Here is a 19,907-nt window from a genome sequence, read left to right as displayed (position 1 = left end):
AGATGTATTCCAGGGCCAGAATGTGTCAGGACAAGGTGAAGTTGCCTAACAGTGCCATATCGTAGAGCCCATGTGCCCCAGAAGAGTCTACCCTGATATTTCGAAAACCCTAAATTTATTCAACAGCAAGGTATTTTTAAGGCTAAGGAAATATGTTTTTGATCAGTCAGTATCCATTCAACCAACTTTTCCCGAGCCCCTGCCAAGGCCCAAACACTGCAAGATGTGTTGAGATACATGGTCTCTTACCTCATGGTACATAACCCAGCAGGGAAACGGCATATAAATGACTAATTATAATGCAAAATGATGAGTGCTCTAGATACCTCTGTCCTGTCCTTCTTACTTAGAGTGAATTTATGTCCAAGAGTTTTACTGACCATTTTTGGGGGCACTTCCTTTGAGCTAGCACGGTGTTGAGTGTTCTCCATTTATTAGCCTCTTTAATTCTTACAAGATCTTTCATGTAGGAATTATCATTTTACAGATGAGGAAACTGAAGTTCAAAGAAGTAAGAAAGGACACACAATCTGACAAGTGGCAAGGCTGGAATTTAAATTAGGGTCTTTCTTAATCCCTAACCAGGTGAGCGTGTGCTGAGCTCTAGGCAGGCACCAGATGATCAGCCAGCTTGGAAAGGCTAAGTCCCAGTTTTGACACTAGAGGGCGCCAAGAGAGCAAAGCAATGGGAGGTATTTCCCTCTGGGGCTATCACTCTGAACAGCCACAACAAAATGACCTTCTCAAACTCATCTCTCAAGGTGGTTAACAGTAAGTCCAATAATGAGAAGGCAGATTCGAATTTACTGCAACTCTCTGGTTACAAATAAGGCCAGGGATCCCATAGGATTTATCTTTCATCCAAAGCACTTAAGCCCAATGCTTCTTTACCCATAGCAGTGGCTCAGCAGGGTTTGTGGCATTTAAATGAACGTCTGCCTACAATCGCAAGGCACACGTCTGGCTTGCATCTACTCTTTCCACAGCTGATTCCAAATCAGGAGTGTTGTTCACAGTGGCTCGACTATGAGTTAGTCCAAGTGAAGACAGTCTAGTTCACCCATGGGCTGTATACATACTCCAGATAATGTTCCCCCAGAGCCACACTTGCTCCAGCTTCAGAGCAACATCCCTGTCGGCAGAATCAGTGGGGAACGCTTCACGAGGGTCACAGTCTCCAAGATCATTATTCCTGAAGGGGAATGAGGACTCGCTGGGGATCTAAGTCGATCCTTAAATCTATCTTAGTTTCTAGATAGCTTTTCTGTCACACTTACAATTCACAAGGAATATACTTCGTACCTGAAAATTACTGGAAAAGCTAGTTCATACTTTAGGAAAAAGTATTTTAAAATAATTGATGAATAATGTGTCTTAAAACAGTCCTTTCTTATGTTTTCAGTCTTGTGGAGCAGAAACTGAACAGAGCCATTTTCAACCCAGCCACACCCTGGAATGATGCAACAGTAACCGAGACCCAGTCATGGACACATGTTTGGGGATGTGAAGCTGGCATGACAGTTCAGGAAGTTACCCGACAGGCTGACAGGCTGTGGAACAACTCAGCTAATGTTCAGGGAGCCTTCCCCAGGAGAGGCATGCATAGAAGGGGGCTGAAGCCCTTTGCCCCTTATTCTACGTAAAAGGAAGAAGCAGCCAGCAATTTCATTTTTTTAAACAGGGAAATTATGCAACCAGGATTCTATTTAGTAAGATGGGTTTGATGGCATGGGGAGGGGAGAAGTGGGGATTGGAGACAGAAAGGCCCTGGCGAGTGCAGTGAGGAGGAACTAAGTGAGCACTGGGGGAAGGAGAGAGTAGGTAGAAGAGTGCAGAGCGAGAATTAACAGCTTTATGGGAGAAGAAACTGAGGCACAGAGAGGTTAAGTTGTTTGTCAGAGGCCACATTGATAGTAAGTAGCAGAGCCAGAAACTGAACCCAGGCAGTCTAACTCAAGAACCTGCATTCTTCACCTATGCCACACTGCCTCAGTTCCAGCCTCGATGACATGGAAGATGTTTATGTCACTGGCTGAGACGGGGAAGTCAGGAGAGGAGCAGGTGTGTGTGTGTGTGTTTGGGGGTGGGGGTGTTGCAGACAAGGTGGTGTTTTCAGACATGTGTAGGGTTTGGACGTTTGCCAGCACCTCAAGCGGAGATGTCCAGTGGGCTTCATGTTCCAATGTGGAGAGGGAACTGGTTTTCATTAAAAATAATGAAACATCTGTAAAAATATTGTTGGTTGATTTTCCCAAACTATTCGAGAAAGACCTGTTAGCTAACAAACAGCTGAAAGTTTGGCCCAAGATTCAGAAAAAGTAGGTTCCTCGATGGTGCTGAGGGCCTCTGGAACCTGGTGAGTGGGAAAAAGATGAGTGTTACACAAGAGAAAGACCAAGATTGCTCCTTGAAAAGGGAGGGGATGAATGTCTCTAAGCCTCTTGAATTCATTCATCCCACAACCCCTTTTGATTCCAACAGATTATTGCTCCTCAATGTACCTGCCCATTACAATCACCTTGGCATTTTTTTTTTTTTTTTTTAAATACTGATACCTGGGCCTCACCCCAGAACCAACTAAATCAAAATATCTAGGAGTGGGTTTGGCTCTCTAGGACCTTTTAAACATGAGGTCTGGGTTAAGAATCACAGCAACGGAAGGAGAGTTTGTTTTTGGAGGAGATCATCAGACAGCAGGGCAAAATAAAATAGACAACAAAAGTGACTTTAAAATACCTACAAAGTCCTTTTCAGTTTGTAAAGCAGTTTGTAAAGCACATGGCCTTACTTAAGGAACATCTTATTGTTATTCATTGGTTGAATGGGGAAGCTGTGAATCAAAAAGAGAAATGACTTTCTCAAGATCAAGCAGTTATTTACCTGAAAAGCCAAGACTAGAACCCAGCTTGGCTGATTCCAAGTTCAGTGTTCTTTCAAATTGCTGCACAGGGTAATACCACAGATGGAAGGCCAAGCGCCTCTGTATTCACATATAAAGATGAGTGCCAATACATATATATATTTATTCATTGTTTTTTTTAATAAGAGTGCCAATATTTTTAAAATGTAATTATGATCCACAAGAGTGAATCTGAAGATGGAGTCACACCTGTGTGCTGGAACATAAAAGGGCAGAAGGGCCTGAACGTACCCAGCAAAGAGCTGGTGAAGTCCAGATGACCGGATGGCCCAGGAGCAGGAGGGGTGGCTATGGGGAAGGATCTGGCAGGGGGCAGGTGGAAGCAGCACAGGGCAGGGAGGTCTGGTGCAGGACTGTGGCCCTGCCTAGGTCAGGAGGCCTGGCAGGTTAGGGGCCAGACACAGGCCTCTGGGCCTTCAACAGCTGGTACTGGTAGAAATGGCAAATCGGAGATATTCCTGGAGACATTTTTCAGTTAACAGGAATTCTGTTGGGTCTTAAGGGACATACCATTTTACTAACCAGACAAAAATCACCTCCTAATTTGTATAGAGCTGGATAATTTAAAATACACCATCTTTTTCCATTTTCACAATTGCTTGAGGTGAGTAATAGTATCCTACTTCAGCATCTTAATGTGTAAAATTGGTATAATAATACCTTAGAGGAGTGTGCTCATTTGGATGTATTATGTCCCCCAAAATGCCATGTTCTCTATTGCAATATCGTGGGGGCAGATGCATTAGTGTTTTTTAGATTGGAATCTTTGGATTAAGTTGTTTCTGTGGAGATGTGACCCGCCCATTCAGCATGGGTCTTGATTAGTTTATCAGAGCCCTATAAAAGCTCAGACAGAAGTTGCTCAGAGCAGCTGCAGCTGAGAGACACATTTTGAAGACCGTCGTTGAAAGCTGATGCTGACATTTTGGAGAACGCCACCTTGAAATGCAACCTGGTAGCAAGCAGATGCCAGCCGTGTGCCTTCCCAGCTAACACAGGTTTTCCGGATGCCAATGTCTTTTCTCCAGTGAAGGTACCCTGTTTTTGACACCTGACCTTGGACACTTTATGGCCTTAAGATGGCAACTGTGTAACCAAATAAACTCCCTTTATAAAAGCCAATCCATTTCTGGTATTTTGCTAAACAGCAGCATTAGCAAACCGGAACAAGGAGAAATGAAATAATGTGTCTAGCAAAATGCCTAGCACAGAGGGTGCTGAATAAATATGAGCTCCTTTTGAAGGTGCTTCTGTTTTGAACATAGATGGTGAGGTTCAGAGCTGCTATGTACCATCTGGTGGTTAATCGTGTAGGCTCTGAAGTCACATTCCCAGGCTCAACCCCACTCCACCAACCTGGCCATTGATCCTGGGACAAATTAGTTACCCAGCTAAAGGCTCTGTTTCTTCTGGTGTAACATGAAGATGACAATTTAACTTTCCTCATTTGGTTGTTGGGAGGATTAAATGAAGTAATGCATGGAAATCTACCAGCAGAGTCCCTGTCATCTGGTAACTGTTCGATAATCATTAGCAAATTCTAGTAAACATGACTTGCCTAAAATCCCCCAGAAAGCAAGTGGACAGATAAGCCAACACTGGAATCTAGGGCAGTGCTCTTTCTGCTACACCAAAGCTGCTACAGATGATAATGGACATTAACCCAAACAAGAAGCAAAAGAAATTAACATATATGGTGGGTCAGGCTCAGAGGTGGTAAATCACTTTCCCAAGGTCACAAAACAAAGTGGAGGATGCAGGATTCGGTCTCACCTCAAGTCCTACCACCTTTCTCTAATCTGTGGTTCCCAAACTCTAGCATGCATCAGGATCGCCTGGAGGGCTTGTTAAAGCACAAATGTGGGGCCGGTCTCCCAGAGTTTCTGATTCAGTACGCCTGGGGTGAGACCTGAGAATTTGCATTTCTAAGAAGTTCTTGCTGCTGTCAGAGCTGCTGGTTTGGGCCCATATCTAGAGAAACACTGGTCTATCCCAAGATGTCTTTTCTCAGTATGATTCCTTGTGAAGAGAGAGGTGGTACTGCACAAACTGCTGACTTCTCAGGCTGCCAGGAGCCCTAAGAAAGGCCCTGGGGCTGCCTTGGGGTGCATTTAGGAAATGCATCTCCGCTGAGCTCCTCAGGGCCTCACAACATGGCTACACACGACCCTGTCAGACAAGCAGAGACTTCTATCAAGCCCAGTCTATGACCTGAGAGCCAGCACTCCCAGCTGGATGTTTTATTATTTATTCACTTGATAAGAAACATACATTTGGTCCTATAAGACACCAGGCTATTAGCTTAACTAGCTGCCGTTGCACAACAGAGCTCCTCCGGGCTCTTAGGAAGCCCCCGTGTGACCGACCAAGGACAGTGCCGTCACCACAGGGAAGAACCCTGCCCCAAAGAAGAGACCTGTCGTCACACCTTCCCAGACACCTCTGTCCCACAGCCCTTCAAGGCCATCCACACAGGTAAGGCATCATCAAAACAATGACCATGCTGGGACATAAGGGAGTTCTGAACTAGAGTACAGCCTTAAAACCATAGTATACTGACAATTTATATACATTACAAATATATAAATTAAGAGGTCTATATGTATACAAAATCTTTCAAAGGGGACTTAATTCCATTTCTATATCATGCCAGGCATTTGTCAGAACCTTGAAAACAAAGGTGGCTTTCAATGGACCTGACATTAAAAAGAGCAGATATTTATTACACACAGGGCCTGCTCCTCTCGTGTCCACCATGAAACCCCCTGGTGTTGTCAGGACCTCTGGGCAACCGCAGGACTCCCACAGGTAACCCGTCTGCAGTCTGCATCTTTCGGGAGAGCAGAGGACTTGCACCAGGGCTTTTCTCCTGTGTCCCCATCTCAGCTTGACGGCGCCTCCGAACCCAGGGGCTGCCAGAGGGAGTGACGCTGCTGTCAGAGGAATAATCCATACATTTGCAGAAGATTTCGGGACTGGCACTAGGGTTCAGTCTACGTTCTTCGGCCAGTGGGGATTTTCTGGAAACGCCTTTGCGCTGGGCCAAGGGGCTGCTCCAAGGGCTTGAGCAGGGGGAGGCATTGGGGCTCAGAAAGAGATTCTGGTGGCCAGAAGGGCTGAGCTTGTTGGGGACCACGTGCCGCCGGCCAGCCATGGGGGACGTGGGGTTGCTCTCAGGGTCGGAGGAGCTGTTGGCAGAAGACTCGTCGCCCGTGTATTGAAGCTCCTCGACTCTCTTGTTCAGGGATTTGTTTGGGTGGATGCTCACAGCAGGGTCCTCGTCATGGTTCTTGTCTTTGGATGGTTTCTTTTTGGGTGGCTTCATACCAATCAGGACAGCTTTCATGTTCTCCCCACTCTGAGATTCCGTGATCATGTACTGGTGGGCTTTGACGGCTGCCTCAACCTCCTCAAACTCCACGATGGCGCACTCTTGAGTCCCCACCTGGCTGTACCGGCTGCTGATCCTTCGGATGTCAGGGGGCAGCTCTCTCCCAGGTTTGAGGATCCGCACGGACGTTATGACCCCAAAGGTGCCAAAGAGCTTGAGCAGGTGTTCCATCACCTTCTCCTGCACCCTTCCATTCTTCTGGGGGGTAGCTAGGGCCCAAAGCTTGGGGGACAGGTAGAGATCATAGACCAGAAGCATCTTGCTGGGGAGATTCTCATTGGGGAAGAGTGGGACAGGGGTGGTCCTCCTCACCTTCCGGTGATCCTCATTCAGCTCAAGGATCACTGAATACTTCAAGGCATGAGCCGTGGTTCTCCAGTCCCGTGTAAGGTGTTTCACCTGCAGAACATGAAGCAAATCTGAAATGGTACCTAATGTCCTTGTCTGTTTCTGTGTATCCTATCATTTTCTTTCCTTCCTTATCTCTGTGACACTGGTATCTAGAACCACACCTGGCATATACAGGGACTCAAAAATATAACTAATGAATAAGTGAATGATAACGCTTTCTACTGCTTCAATAGAGGCAGCACAGTTTGGAGCAGTGTGGTACAACAGAATTTTCTTTAATGACAGAAATATTCTATTCTGTGCAAGTTTAGAGGCAAAGGCTGTGGAGCAAGGCTGTTGGATACACAAATCCAAGGTTCACCTCTAACTAGCAGTAAGATCTGGAAAGTTACTCTCAGTGTCCCAACTCCCTCATCTGTAAAATGGACATGTTGTTAGTAACTGTCTCATAGAGTTGTCACAAAGATTAAATGAATAAACAAATACACACACACACATGCAACTTAGAGGAATGCCTAGTTCTCAGTGAGTATCCAGCAAATACTATGTGCTATCATTTTAAACATACATGCTATCCTTTTGACAGAACTCAGGGGTTTTAACATTCAAATGCTTCTCTAAAGCTGTATTTCTGCATTTGATACAGAAAAGTTTCCAAAACATCTTTCACATTTCACTGAAATATCTCAAGAGATTGATGTGGACTGTTTTAACCTGGGCCTTATGGAGAATGATGAAATAATCCCTCCCTAGTGGAAACTGCATATCAATGTTGAAGTATATGAAAGTTATATTTATACCATAAAACAGTAATTTTCAAGAGGGGTGAGGAGAACACCAGGGAGAATGAGTCATCCCAAAGCAGTGGAGGAGGTAGCTGGGGTGGGAAACCTGAGCCAGGAATGGCAAGGACACACTTAGTCCTCTGAGGCCAGGCCAAGGCAGTCGCTCTGCAAAGAAACTGGGAACTCCAGATGCCCATGAACCCAAAATAGGAACTTAATAGGAACTCAAAACGGAAGGGGTCACTAAACTGAACAGGAGGAGGAAGGGGGGACCCTGACAGAGCCATTAGAGCCTGTGAGTCAGTACAGTCAGGCCCCTGGAGAGAGACTCTGGTCAGACTTGGGCTTAGGGTATGGAAATCACAAATCACCTATGCACAGAATCAACGGGCTGATCACGACACAAGCCAAGGGCAGAGAGAAGTAGGTCTATACAAAGGGTAGTATTTTAGGGAGACAGAGTGAATGAAAGATCCAGAAAGGGTGAAGATAATGACTGCAAGTCAATGCAAGATTGTGGGAAACCCAGGCAATGGCTCTTTAGGGGTGAGACATGGTGGAGCCTTCTCCAAATATGGTCAGGAAGGAGCACTCAAGAAAGGAAAAGAAGCTACATTATAAGCCCCAAGGCTGAGGAAGGAGTATCTGGAGGAAGGGGAGTATCTGCCTTACTCAGAGGGCTAGAGAAGCTGATGGGAGACCATGTCTAATCAAGAGAAAAGCAAGCTCTGGCAAGGACCAAGCATCCCTCCAGAACCAGTAACTAGGTCTACTGGAAAATCGTGGTTATGGCCTAAGCATCCTAGGCCTGTATCCATGACTCTCTATAAGGAATGTCTGGGCATCACCTAAGACAAAGAACCAGGAAGCTTTGGACCTTGTGCAATTTCTAGAAGAATTCTGTACCATTTCTAGAACTCTGCAATTTTTCCTATGTTTCCTACCTTTGTTATATGTATTTCCTATTATGATTAGCAGGAAAAGACTTAGAGTGAAAACAGTATTGGCTCTCATTTTAGAGGAGTTGGAGGACTGCAACTCTGCAGCCAGTTTTGCACAAAGAAGAATCCTTCAAAAGAGATCCATTAATGGCATTTAAAAACGAAAGAACTGCAGCTGATCCTGGGGGCCCTGGGAAGGAATAAAGGAATGCATTGAGAGCTGCTGCTTCATTTTGGATTCCTGCAACAAGACTTTTCATGCGAGGGCTGGCTCACTGTTCTCTGGACATGAACCGCTTCTTCCCTTCTCCTTCACATTGAAAATGCATACTCATCCTCCAAGAACCTATTTCAGTGTCACTGCCTCTGGAAAGACTTTTCAATTCTCCAGGAAGGGTCAGTTCCTCTGATCAACTAGCTCCCCCAGTACTTTGTTCTCCCATCTTTGGTGGCACTATCTATGGATGTTGTATTTTAATCCTTCATGGCTCTCTCTCCTTTGTTAGACTGTGAGCTTTTCAAGGTCAAGAAGAATGTCAAGTTCATTTTGTACATCCTGTGACTAACACAGCAGTATACAGAAGGTGCTCAATAAATGTCTGATGAATGAATCAAAGAAAGCAAGCCAGAGGAGAGCGCAGAGTACACTAACAGGCAAGGCAGAGAAGAGCTCCAAGGAAAACAGCTCTCCTCCAGTGCTCTTTAACAAAGTTCACAGGCAACTTGCCCTTGACCCGCCTGTTAACATGTCTCATTATGCAACAGGTCGCATGGAGCTTTTCTCTTCCAATAAATATGCTCCCCCAAGGGAGACCCAGAGTTCTTACTCCAACCAGTCTGTCACCTCTTTGAGAAGCAGGGAGTTCATAGACCAGTTGCTGGATTTGTACACAGCAGGAACAGTCTGCTGCCCAAGCAGCAGCAATCATTATATATCGCAAGTTTCCACCTTATAGATGGTGATTTTGGCATCAGACACAGCAGAGGCTGCTGGAGTCTCAGGGAAGGCTCATTTCCCAAAATTCTGGGTGCTCTCTCCCTACTCTTATTTATTCAACTTGACAAATGAAAAGCTTGGGTTTCATATAATTCTAGGCCTGGCAGTTATCTTTCAAGGCCATTGTCCTGGCATAGCATGCTCCTGGCACCCCCTTGCCTGGCAAGATTGCCTGCACTTTACCAAGTCATTTCTCAACTGCCGTTGGCTGAGGTTCATCCCAACACTCAGGACCCTTTGAATAGTAAGGGAGGATATTTTTAAAAATGATCCTAAATCCCTTTTCTTGATCATTATCCTCTTTAACCGACCTCAGAGGAAATAAAGAATTGCTAGTCATCATTTCTCAAGGGAGAAAAAAATGTTCAGAACCACAACCCAGAACAACCTGACAACTCTCAAAGCAGCTTCTAAAAGCAAAGCCTCACCTTCTTGAAGGATGTGAGCAGCTTGACACTCACATATCCCAGCTTGTTTCTCCTCACATGCTTCAGCAAGAAGGCATCCTTCTCCAGGTTCTCATCAGAAAAGTAGAATTCAATCTGATCCACCAGTTTCTTGATTAGCTCCTCATCTGGGGGCTTCCAATCCTGTTCCAGGTCCTCGCGCTCATGCTCACCCCCACTTGTGGCGCCACTGAAAGCAGAAGGAGACACTGGATCACCCCTGAACTGGACTCCCCGGAAGCAGTGAGCTCATGGCCACGAGGGGACAGGTTCTGTTCCTAACTGGTTAAGATACTTTGGTTTTAAAAAGTCATTAAAATGATAACACCATCTACTAACATTTATGGTGCTCTGCCATTGACAAAGTGCTTTTTAAATATACTATCTTACTCTTCCCTCCCTACTCTACCCCCAAAATTCTGGATTCTAGAAGACAGTATAGCAGAGAAACTAAAAGTAACGTTTCTGGAGTGAGGCCACCTCAGTTCAAATCCAGCTCCACCACTAATTAACTGAGTGAACTTATGCAAGGAATTTCATGAACCATAACTCAGTTCCATTATCTGTAAACTGAGAATCACAACAGTCATCACCCTGGTAGAACTGCTGTGAGGGGTAAAAGAATGAATACATTCTCTGAAAAGCTCTAGAATACTGTCTGGTATACCTTTAGAGCTCAGTAAATGACAGATAAATTCATTTCTTCATTTGTAAGAGGCAGATCTGGGTTTTGAATTCAAATCCTCTGTCTCCGAAGTCAGTACCATAATACCTTCCACATTACGTTGGGACCTTGCCATGGAGTCTGGAAATACAATCCCATCCACTGAGACACTTCTAAAATATAAGCATCATGGAAAATATAAGCATTGGTTGATTTTTTAAAACTGAAAAGTTTTAATTATTTTCCTGCAGGCGGCCTGGAGATGATTTTGAAATACCTTATTGATGTCCCACGGCAAATGGGAGGCTGACTTTAAAAGTTTTTTTTCTTTTTTTTTTTAAAGTCTTTAAAAATGGGATGGCAAAGTAAGGGGATATATTAGAAGAACCCATAAGCTGTGAAAAGTCAAGGGCTACTTAAACATTAGATAATCTAAATGTTTGAGAATTCCCTACAAGGTAGCTGAGGCAGACGCTAGGCTCACTCATCCGACATCCAAGAGCAAACTCTTTCTCACTTGCCTTCCTTTACTAAAAAGGCTAGAAAAGCTAAATATTTACTTTCTCAGCCTCTCCTGTAGATAGGAGTAGCCATTTGTCATTTTATAGCCATTAACACACAAGCAAAAATCTCTTTGCCCTGCCCTTTCCCCCTTCCATGTGCTCTGAGAGTGGATCTGGATCTGATGATTGGAGCTACAGCAGCTATCTTGCTACCATAAGGAAAAGGCCAAGAGAATCAGAGCTACTTTGGCCCTGACATGATTAAGTTGCTGAACCACCCCTACAACTACTAACTTGCAATTTTCTGATTATTACATGAGAAAGATGAAATCCTATTTGTTTAATCCACTTGATAGTTGTATTTTCTATTACTTATAACCAAATACAACAGTAAGTGGGATAGTAACTCTATACTGGGAAGAAAAAAACCTCAAAACATAACAAAGGGAAAATGTCAGTGGGACAATCAATAGAAGGAAAAAGGAGATGTGAGATGGACAGAACAAATTTTCACCTTATTAGAGAAAGTTTACTCCCTAAATAGTAGTTAAAACCTACAGATTGAATATACCAGATAAAATAACTACAAATGCATAAGAAATTCTGAGCTTAACAGAGAACAGTGTCAATAAATAGCAGGGGACAGGAAGGGGTGTGTGATAATGAGGAGGAAAGAGTTTGGAATGGACTCCAGGGCTACAGGAAAAATGGTCTAACTTACTACAAATGGCTAATGTACCAAATGGCCAGACTGCAAAGGGAATCACAGATCAGTAAGTAATACTCCCAGACTACAACAGTTGATGTTATAAAAAAGTAGGCTGGTAAACAAATAAAACATAGAAGGTAGGCAGGAAAATTTCTCTATTTCTCCAGTGCCTAGTCTAGAGCCTCCTGTCTTCCTCAAGGTCTGCCACGTCCACTTCCCTCCCTGCTGATGATTCTACCTCAGACTTGATTGAGAAGATGAAGGTCATCCAGTCAGACTTGCCCACCCACCTTGTGCTGCCCACCCCCCAGGCTTGCTCTGTGTCTCCAGACGTCCCCCAAAGAACTGGGCTGCCTTATCCGGGCACAGCTTCTCCATCTTTGTTCTCTTTGCCCTCCACTGCAGTAGTTTCTGATACCGCTGACCATTTTATTGATATTCTTCCCCTGGGCTTATGTGACCTGACTCTTTTCTGATCCTTCTCCCCATGTGACTTCCCTTTCAATCTCCTCTTTCTCCTCCCATTTTTAAATGCAGGTTATTTCCCAAGGGTCTATCCCCTGGTAGTCTCTATACCTCAACCCCTGGTAAATTCATCCAATTCAAAACTGCTCCCTCCTCCCCCATCTTCCTCTTGCTCCTGAGCTCCAATCCTCAATTGCCTGACAGACATTTCCACCTGGATAATCTGAAAGTACTTCAAATCCAATATGTCCAAAATTGAACTCATCACCTTCTGCAGAAACCAGCCTCAGGAAGGACGGAAGACTGGGCCTCCAAGACACCCTCTACCTGGGAAGCTGCACTTCCCTGCATACAGGTTCACAACAGACAATCCATAACGTGTTGGGGTGATTCTGTGTTAGTTATTGGCACCCACTGAGCAGACAGGCAGGTATTCAGGGATTCCAGAACAGGTGGGTGCTAAAGGAGAGGTGTTATAAAACCCCCAAGCAAGCGCAGAGGTGAGCTTCTTATACTTGGAGGACTCCTCCCTCTGCTTGGGTGCTGCCAGCAGCAGCACTGCATCTCCAGGGGAATTTTGGGAGAGCTGGGAAACCTATAGTACATCTGGGAGCACTGTTTCCTGATTAGTGTAATAACCTTTGAGCTGAAAAGATCCTGCAACCTTTCTAAACATTAAAGAACATTTATATCCTTTAAATATGAACATAAACTTTTTGTCAATTACAACCATCCTGTGATAACCATATATATCCCTTTCCAAACTGTCCCACCACCCACTTTCTCTAATCACCATTCTCCTATGCACTTAGGCTCAAAACCTAAGATATATCTTTTAGCTCTCTCTTTTGCCTCCACATCTAGTCAGTATCAAGTCTTCATTTTATTCTGCAGTGTCTCCCATCTGTTCTCTCTTTTCTGTTCCCACTGTCCTCATTAATTCTCCCTTGGATACTATTAATAGTACATCAAGAAATAATTCTTAAAAATTAAAGTAACACATATACATAGCATAAACTAAAATAAAATAATATAGAACTTATAAAGAAAGCAACGCTCCCCCACTCCACCATTCCTCCCTAGAGGCAACCTCTCTTTAAGCATTTAGTTCTTATGAGAGTCGCCTTATAGTTGTATAAAACAGGTTCATAGCCCTACTTCTCACTTGCCAACATTAGACATTCTCTATTCATGCCCTATCATATAAGAGCAACATTTGAGGTAACTTACCTCCCACAGATCCTCTTTCTAATTTTAAAAATTATGTATTATTTTTATTCTTCTTTTGGGTTACTTTTGTGGTTTTAGGTAATTCAAAGTTCTGTTTTGTTTTCCCTCAACATTAGGCAGTATTTCTCAATTCTTCACTGCATATGATATGGATATTATTGCCCTGCTCTTTCCTTCCATTTCCAACCTTCCAACCTTCCAAATTCTATCAGCCACCATGGTTGATAATATTTACATCTTATTCTGTAACTCATATTCCATGTTTTGTCAATATGTGGATTCTAAAAGTCAAAAGTCAACCAGTAGTATTTTACTATTATGACTATGTAAACATCATTTGCTGCTGAGCCAAGTCATTTGTTAAGATTACATTTCTTTTTCTTTAAGTCGTATTGGTTGACTCTTTGACCACTGGGTTGATCCTCTCCATATCCCTTACCTTTTCTCTCATATTACCTGTTTTTGCCTTCTTGGTTTATATGCTGAAATATCTCCCTGCAGATTCAAAAGATAAAGGGTTTTCATACAGACAGGTTGAAAACACACAGAAGTGTTCCCAACTTTGGGAAAGGAAACAAGAAAACAATCCCATTTTAGATGCCACTAGCAGAGATGACATTCCATGTTTCTGTGGCTCATGGATTATTATATAATTATTACAGAGATCATAACATTTCATTTCTGACCCTGCCCTCTGCCATGCTGTTCTGGCAGATTTCCTAAGGCTTGGGAAAGGGATACGGCTAGTGGGTGTCTCTGCAGGTCTAAATAATGTTGTGATGTGGAGTAGAGAGATAATGTACATAAAACACTTAGTTCCAGGTCTGAATCAAAATAGCCATTAATAAATGGAGGCTTTCATTATCATCATCCAGGGCAGGGAAAAGGTAGCCTGAGCAGTGTCCCTGAAACATCACGGAGAGAAAGAAATCCAGATGCTTTTGTTCGCTAAATGAAATAGCTATGTACTCAGTGGTTTTATTAGCAGTAGTAATATTTAGTATTATAATTTAAAATCATTTTTACACACTGTAAGATAAAGCAAATAAATTAATATATTAGTGGTATTAGGAATCAAGATTCTCTGTAAAATAAGTAAAACAAAAACCCTCTAATATTAAATTTGAATTAGAGTTACTGATAGACATTTATTTTAAAGAATATATTTCCTAGGTCTGTTTACTTAAAGGGCCTTAAAGCAATGATGCCCCAGTAGAAATCAGTACTCCTAATCCTGGGTCTTGGTTTCTAAATACCTTCTCCACTAAAAACCAGGGATTCCTACGGAAATGCCTGGATTCAATGATGGGAGTAGAGAAAGCACAAATTAAGCCTGGAAGATCTAGTGTCAGAAAGTGAGGAAATGCTCAAAGACTAATGGGGGTGCATCTCAAGGATATAGGACCCAAATTGAAGAGGCTCCTCTAGCCAAGTTAGGGGCAATCTGAGCATCAAAAATAATGATAGTAACTAATTATTAAAAAGTGAATAAATTAAAATCCATGAATTAAAATTGGAGGGAGGGAGGGAGGCAGAGGGGATGAAAGGGAGGAAGGGAGGAATGGAGGGAAGCAGGAGGAAGGGGAGAGGAAGAGAGAGAGGGGAGAGAGAGAAAACACTCATTTAGTTTATTTGATGTGACTATGACACCTCTCTTTAAAAATTGCTAATTAAGGGGAAAGAATTAAGCATTTCCTTTTGCGTTTTTTAGGAGGAACTGTTCAATCCTAGTGAAGAGGCAAAGCTCTTTGAAGAATGTGAGCTAATAAATGTACACAAAGAATGACAGTTTTTAAAAATCACCAATTTGCAATCCCCAATGAAGTAACTGACTAGGCGAGAATCATCGATGGATGCTAAAACCATTGGACGAAAGACTGTTGGGAGAAGACTATTCATGAGAAGCCCACATGTTCCTCGTTAATTGCAAAGGGAAAGAAATACCTTTACAACGCTTTTACCATCACTCATGGTGGGATGCCTCTTGGGGTGATGCAATATACAGTACCTGACATTTCCCATGAAGTGTTCTTACCGAAATGTTGAATGTGAACCCTCAGCCCAAACTTCCAGTTTACTTGAAGCACACGGTAAAAAGGAGCAAGTTAAACAAAACCATGAGAAAACAACCAAACCAATCCATCATGTGAAATGTTCAATGAGACCTCTGGTCTCATGGGTTAAAAAGCAATGCATTAACAAAATAAAAGGTGAGGGAATGTTCTAGATTAAAGAATCTAAAGATACATAATAGGCAAAGCCTGAACCCGGACTGAATTCTGGTTTGAGGCGGGAGAAAAACAGCTGTGAAAGACAACTGTGAAAGGCAATTGGGGAAACTTAAATATGAAACTTGGATATTATATTATATTATAAATTACAATAGGGAATTATTGTTAATTTTCTTAGTTACAGTTTTGTATTATGGTTTTGTAGGATAATGTCCTCGTTATTAAGAGCTTCATAATGAAGTATTTAGGGGAGTAATATTGTGTACAACACACTTTCAAATGGTTCAGGGAAAATCACACATTATATATTCATCAAATGAGTATGGCAAAATACTAACAATTATTAAATTTAGGTAATGGGTATATGAATGCTGCCAGTACTATTCTTTCACATTTTCTTTATGTTTGAAAAATTTTGTGTTAAAAAGCAGGAAATTAAAAAAAAAAAGACCAAACTTTTAGTGAGTGGAATGTGGGGAGAAGACTAACAACTAACGTACATTTGGAGGTTGTAAAGATTTTTCTTTGTTGTTCATTTATTCCTTGCCCCCTCGTATAAGCCAGGTATTAGGCTAGGTACTGGAGACACGGAGATGACTAGGGCAAGGACGATGCCTTCAAGGTTCTCACTATCTAGTGGAGGAGAGACACAAATATTCCAGCACAGTGGAGTGAGTATGATGAAAGAGAAAAGCATGCATTCAACAAATATTTATGGAACAACTAGGACACGCCAGGTGCCAAGGATGCAACGAGGACAAGGCAGACGTGATCCTTAAATTCTCAGAGCTCATATTCTTGTGAGGGAAATAGAACACTGTGATTCCAACTGTGATAACTGTTAGACATGAAACATACAGGGTACTACAGCAACAAAGAAGAGAGGAAACAAGCCCAACTTTGGGATGGGGATTAGGGACCATAAGGAAGAGACAGTGAAGTTTTAGAGACAGACTAGAAGTCAACCAATCAGGACTATGCAGCCCAACAGAGGAGGGCTGCAAAGTCATGGGGAAATAAAACAGCACCGTGTGCTGAGGGAGCTAGAAGGGCACGGTACTGCAGGAGCAGGGATGTTAAGAGAGGCAGCAAAGGAAGTGATGGGCTGAGGCTGATTACAGTAGGTGCTACACACGACAGGCAGGTTTAGGAATCTGGACTTTCTTCCGTAGGCTCCAGGAACTGAGAAGTGCTCACACAAGGTAGTGCATACCGCAATGCCAGGCAGGGGACGGCGTGGATCCTGTTCTTGGCTGCATTTCCTGGTGCTCTGGACCCCTGCCCACTGGGCTCTGTCAGCACCATCACCCAGAACAGTCTCAGGGGGCTTTGGGGTCAACTCTATGCTAGTGGGCAGCGGGAAGTGCTGAAGATGGAACACTCCATGAGGCTCAAGCCACTGGAGCTGGGAGTGTGTGAAGGGCGAGGGCAAAAGCCCACCAGGTATTGCAGATCAGGTTCTTGTAGAACCTCCATAGGGGATTTCCCAGGCCCAAGAAATAAGTAGGGTTTTAGTCCCTGTAATGGTACAATCTCAAAAACCTAGCCTCCAGAATAGGGGACAGCTTTCTGCCACAATCATAGGCAGATAAAGTCAGAAGGATAAAACCACTTGGGGATATTTTACATGGCCTCTGTAAGTATTTGATCTAGTAGCTGCCTTCTTTTCAAGGCTGTGAGCTGCTCAACTTCAGTGACTATGGATTAATAATTTTTATACCCTCAATATTTATCATAGAGCTGAATGAATGAATGAATCAGGCTTTGCAGTATATAAACTGCTGATATATCTGGTGTGTCATATTCTTGGTCCAGCTTTCCTGCCTTACAATCAGTCTGGACTCTTCTCCTTGATCAGCTTTGTCTCAACTGGACTGCTCTGAATCTCTGGACCCTAAATCCAGGCCCTTTCTCCACAGGGGAAGGGTTAGCCAGTGATGGGGAATGGCTCTGGTCCCTGTAACCTCATACCCTTGGGTTCAGTATTCTCCCAATGATGTATGCCTAGACCTGCCTGGGAATTTGCCTGTGGAGTCTTAATAGCTAAAAGTGTGTGCACAGAGTTCCAGGAGAAAGACAGCTTTTAATAAAGGCATGTTGGTATTTTCCAGAATTTGCAATTCTGTCATGGCTCCACTCTCCTTTCTATGGATGCTTCACACTGTATCTCAGGAACAAAACCGCAGTCCTAATTATGCATTAGCGACACAAGACTAAGATTTTTGGCTGATGGCAAGGCTCCCAGCCCAGAACAAGGTCAGACAGGAGGCTTCCTGCACCATATGAGCTCAGGGCTACCCAATATCCAGGAGCACAACCCCAAGGCAGCAAGGTGATGATGCAAGCCTATAAGTCATGTGGGAAGCTGCACAAAAGTGGGAATCCCCTTGAGGGAGGCTGTAAGAACTGATCTTGGCAAGAGAGCCCACCACACCATGGAAATCACTCTTCCTTGGATTCCCCAACAGCAACCGTCAGCTGTGCCTGGCCTCCCACAACCGGGAGACTGGGCGAAGCCATCTGGACTGATGAGGAGACCGGGCGATGAGGGCAGTCTGGGCTGGGTGGGACCGCGGGGAGGTGGCCCAGCCTCAGGGGTGAAGACCGGCTGGGATGGGCGCTTTGGTGGCTCTTTGGATGACTTCACGGAGGCAGCGTCTCCTCCGGCGAGGATGGCCCAGGGAGGGTTTCCTCCTGGATCCCAGAGCATGCCCACATGCAGGCCCTCGGATCCCCGCCGTCGGCCCTGGAAGCCTTGGTCCCGTTAAAGCTGCGGACTGGGATACCAACAACCACTAAAAAACATCTGACCCGCACCGCGCCAGATCTGCCTCTCCCTAAGAGCTTACTCAACTCCCCTCTGTCTGCGCACCCTCAGCTCCCCGAACTCGCGTTGGGCCGGGACTCAGGAGTCCGAGGCCGCGGCCAGGCGCCCCCACGAGGAATGCGCCCCTTTCGCCCGCTCCTATCCCCTCCAGGCCCGCGCTGCCGCGCCTACCTGTGCCCGCGGCTCGGCTCCTCCTCGCTGGCACTGCCCCACCCGGGGCTAAGATACCGAGACGGGTCCCCTGCGCCCCGCGTCTCCGCCCCCTCCTCCTCCTCCTCCTCCTCCAACTCCTCCACGTCCTCGGCCTCCTGGATGGCGACGCGGATTTGCACCGCGGTATGGGGCCCGGGCAGAACCTCCTCGCCGGGCTGGGCCATAGCTCGCGGGTGGACCGAGACTGCGGGGCTGAGACAGCGGAGCCCCCGGGTCTCCGCGAGGCTGACCTGCCGGGCCGCGTCGACTGCGACGAGGGGGCGGGAGCGGCGCGGGCGCGCCCGCGGGGAGGGACGGGGGTCGGGGCGCTCCGCCCCGCGCCGCAGCCGCCGCCTTCCCGACCGCTAACCGAGGGCCAGCGCAGGCGAGGCCGGGAAGGGGGAGGGCGGTTTCCTCTGCTTTCCTCCCGCAGAGGCCTGTCCCGGAAGGAGCCCCTGGACCGCCGGATCCTTTCCTCTGTTCGCCCGCTGCTCGCGGAGCCCCAGGTCGGAGAGGGGGTGCCAGGGCTGCCTTCTTCTTCCCTCTCCTTTGAAGGCTGCCCTCTGGGAGGGGCGCAGTACATCTGAGTTCTCAGTTTGTGTTTCGGGAGATGGCAGGCCCAGACAGCAGCTTAAGGGGGTCTCAAGGCTTCTGTGCCTCCTGCGTGTCTCCCTCACTGATCCGGCAAGATGACTGAAATCTCCACCTTTAGTCTCTTTGGCATAATACCCCAGTCTGTGCGTCCTATGAGGTCTGGGACTTGGCTTCAGCCATGCCTTATGCCAGTGGTTCTCAAAAGTGTGCCCCGCGGTAGATACCTGAAACTATCAAACTACAACCCAGAACCCATGAATCTTGAAGACAATTGTATAAAAATGTAGCTCATGAGGGGTGACAATGGAATTGGGAAAGCCATATGGACCACACTCCCCTTTGTCTAGTTTATGGATGGATGAGTAGGAAAATGGGGGAAACAAACAAACAAACAAAGGTACCCAGTGTTCTTTTTTACTTTAATTGCTCTTTATCACTTTAATTATTATTCTTGTTATTTTTGTGTGTGTGGAATGAAGGTGTCAGGGATTGATTTTGGTGATGAATGCACAGCTATGTAATGGTACTGTGAACAATCAAATGTATGATTTGTTTTGTATGACTGCATGGTATGTGAATATATCTCAATAAAATGAATTAAAAAAAAAAAAAGTGTGCTCCGGCCCCCAGACCAGCAGCATCAGCATTATGTGGAAACCTT

At 44.9% G+C, this 19,907-nt stretch overlaps 1 protein-coding gene across 2 annotated transcripts in view; it reads right to left on the bottom strand.

Moving 5' to 3' along the window:
* Positions 1-4,008: 4,008 nt before the first annotated feature.
* Positions 4,009-19,907, bottom strand: part of LARP6 (La ribonucleoprotein 6, translational regulator) — a 70,005-nt gene continuing 54,106 nt past the window's right edge. The window contains exons 1-3 of one of the 2 annotated variants that reach the window (XM_037833530.1): positions 18,632-18,936; positions 9,814-10,021; positions 4,009-6,710 (exon numbers count right to left, since the gene is read on the bottom strand). In XM_037833530.1, the coding sequence (XP_037689458.1) occupies positions 5,643-6,710; positions 9,814-10,021; positions 18,632-18,837 (1,482 nt within the window). In that variant the 5' untranslated portion in view covers positions 18,838-18,936 and the 3' untranslated portion in view covers positions 4,009-5,642. Of the gene's footprint in view, positions 6,711-9,813; positions 10,022-18,631; positions 18,937-19,907 lie in introns of those variants that run through there. The other variant, XM_037833531.1, reaches the window with a different exon arrangement.

The sequence above is a fragment of the Choloepus didactylus genome, chromosome 4 (assembly GCF_015220235.1).
Source record: "Choloepus didactylus isolate mChoDid1 chromosome 4, mChoDid1.pri, whole genome shotgun sequence".
Classification (NCBI taxonomy): domain Eukaryota; kingdom Metazoa; phylum Chordata; class Mammalia; order Pilosa; family Megalonychidae; genus Choloepus; species Choloepus didactylus.
The sequence above is the reverse complement of the archived record's forward strand: the minus strand, read 5'-3'. Positions and strand labels throughout refer to the sequence as shown.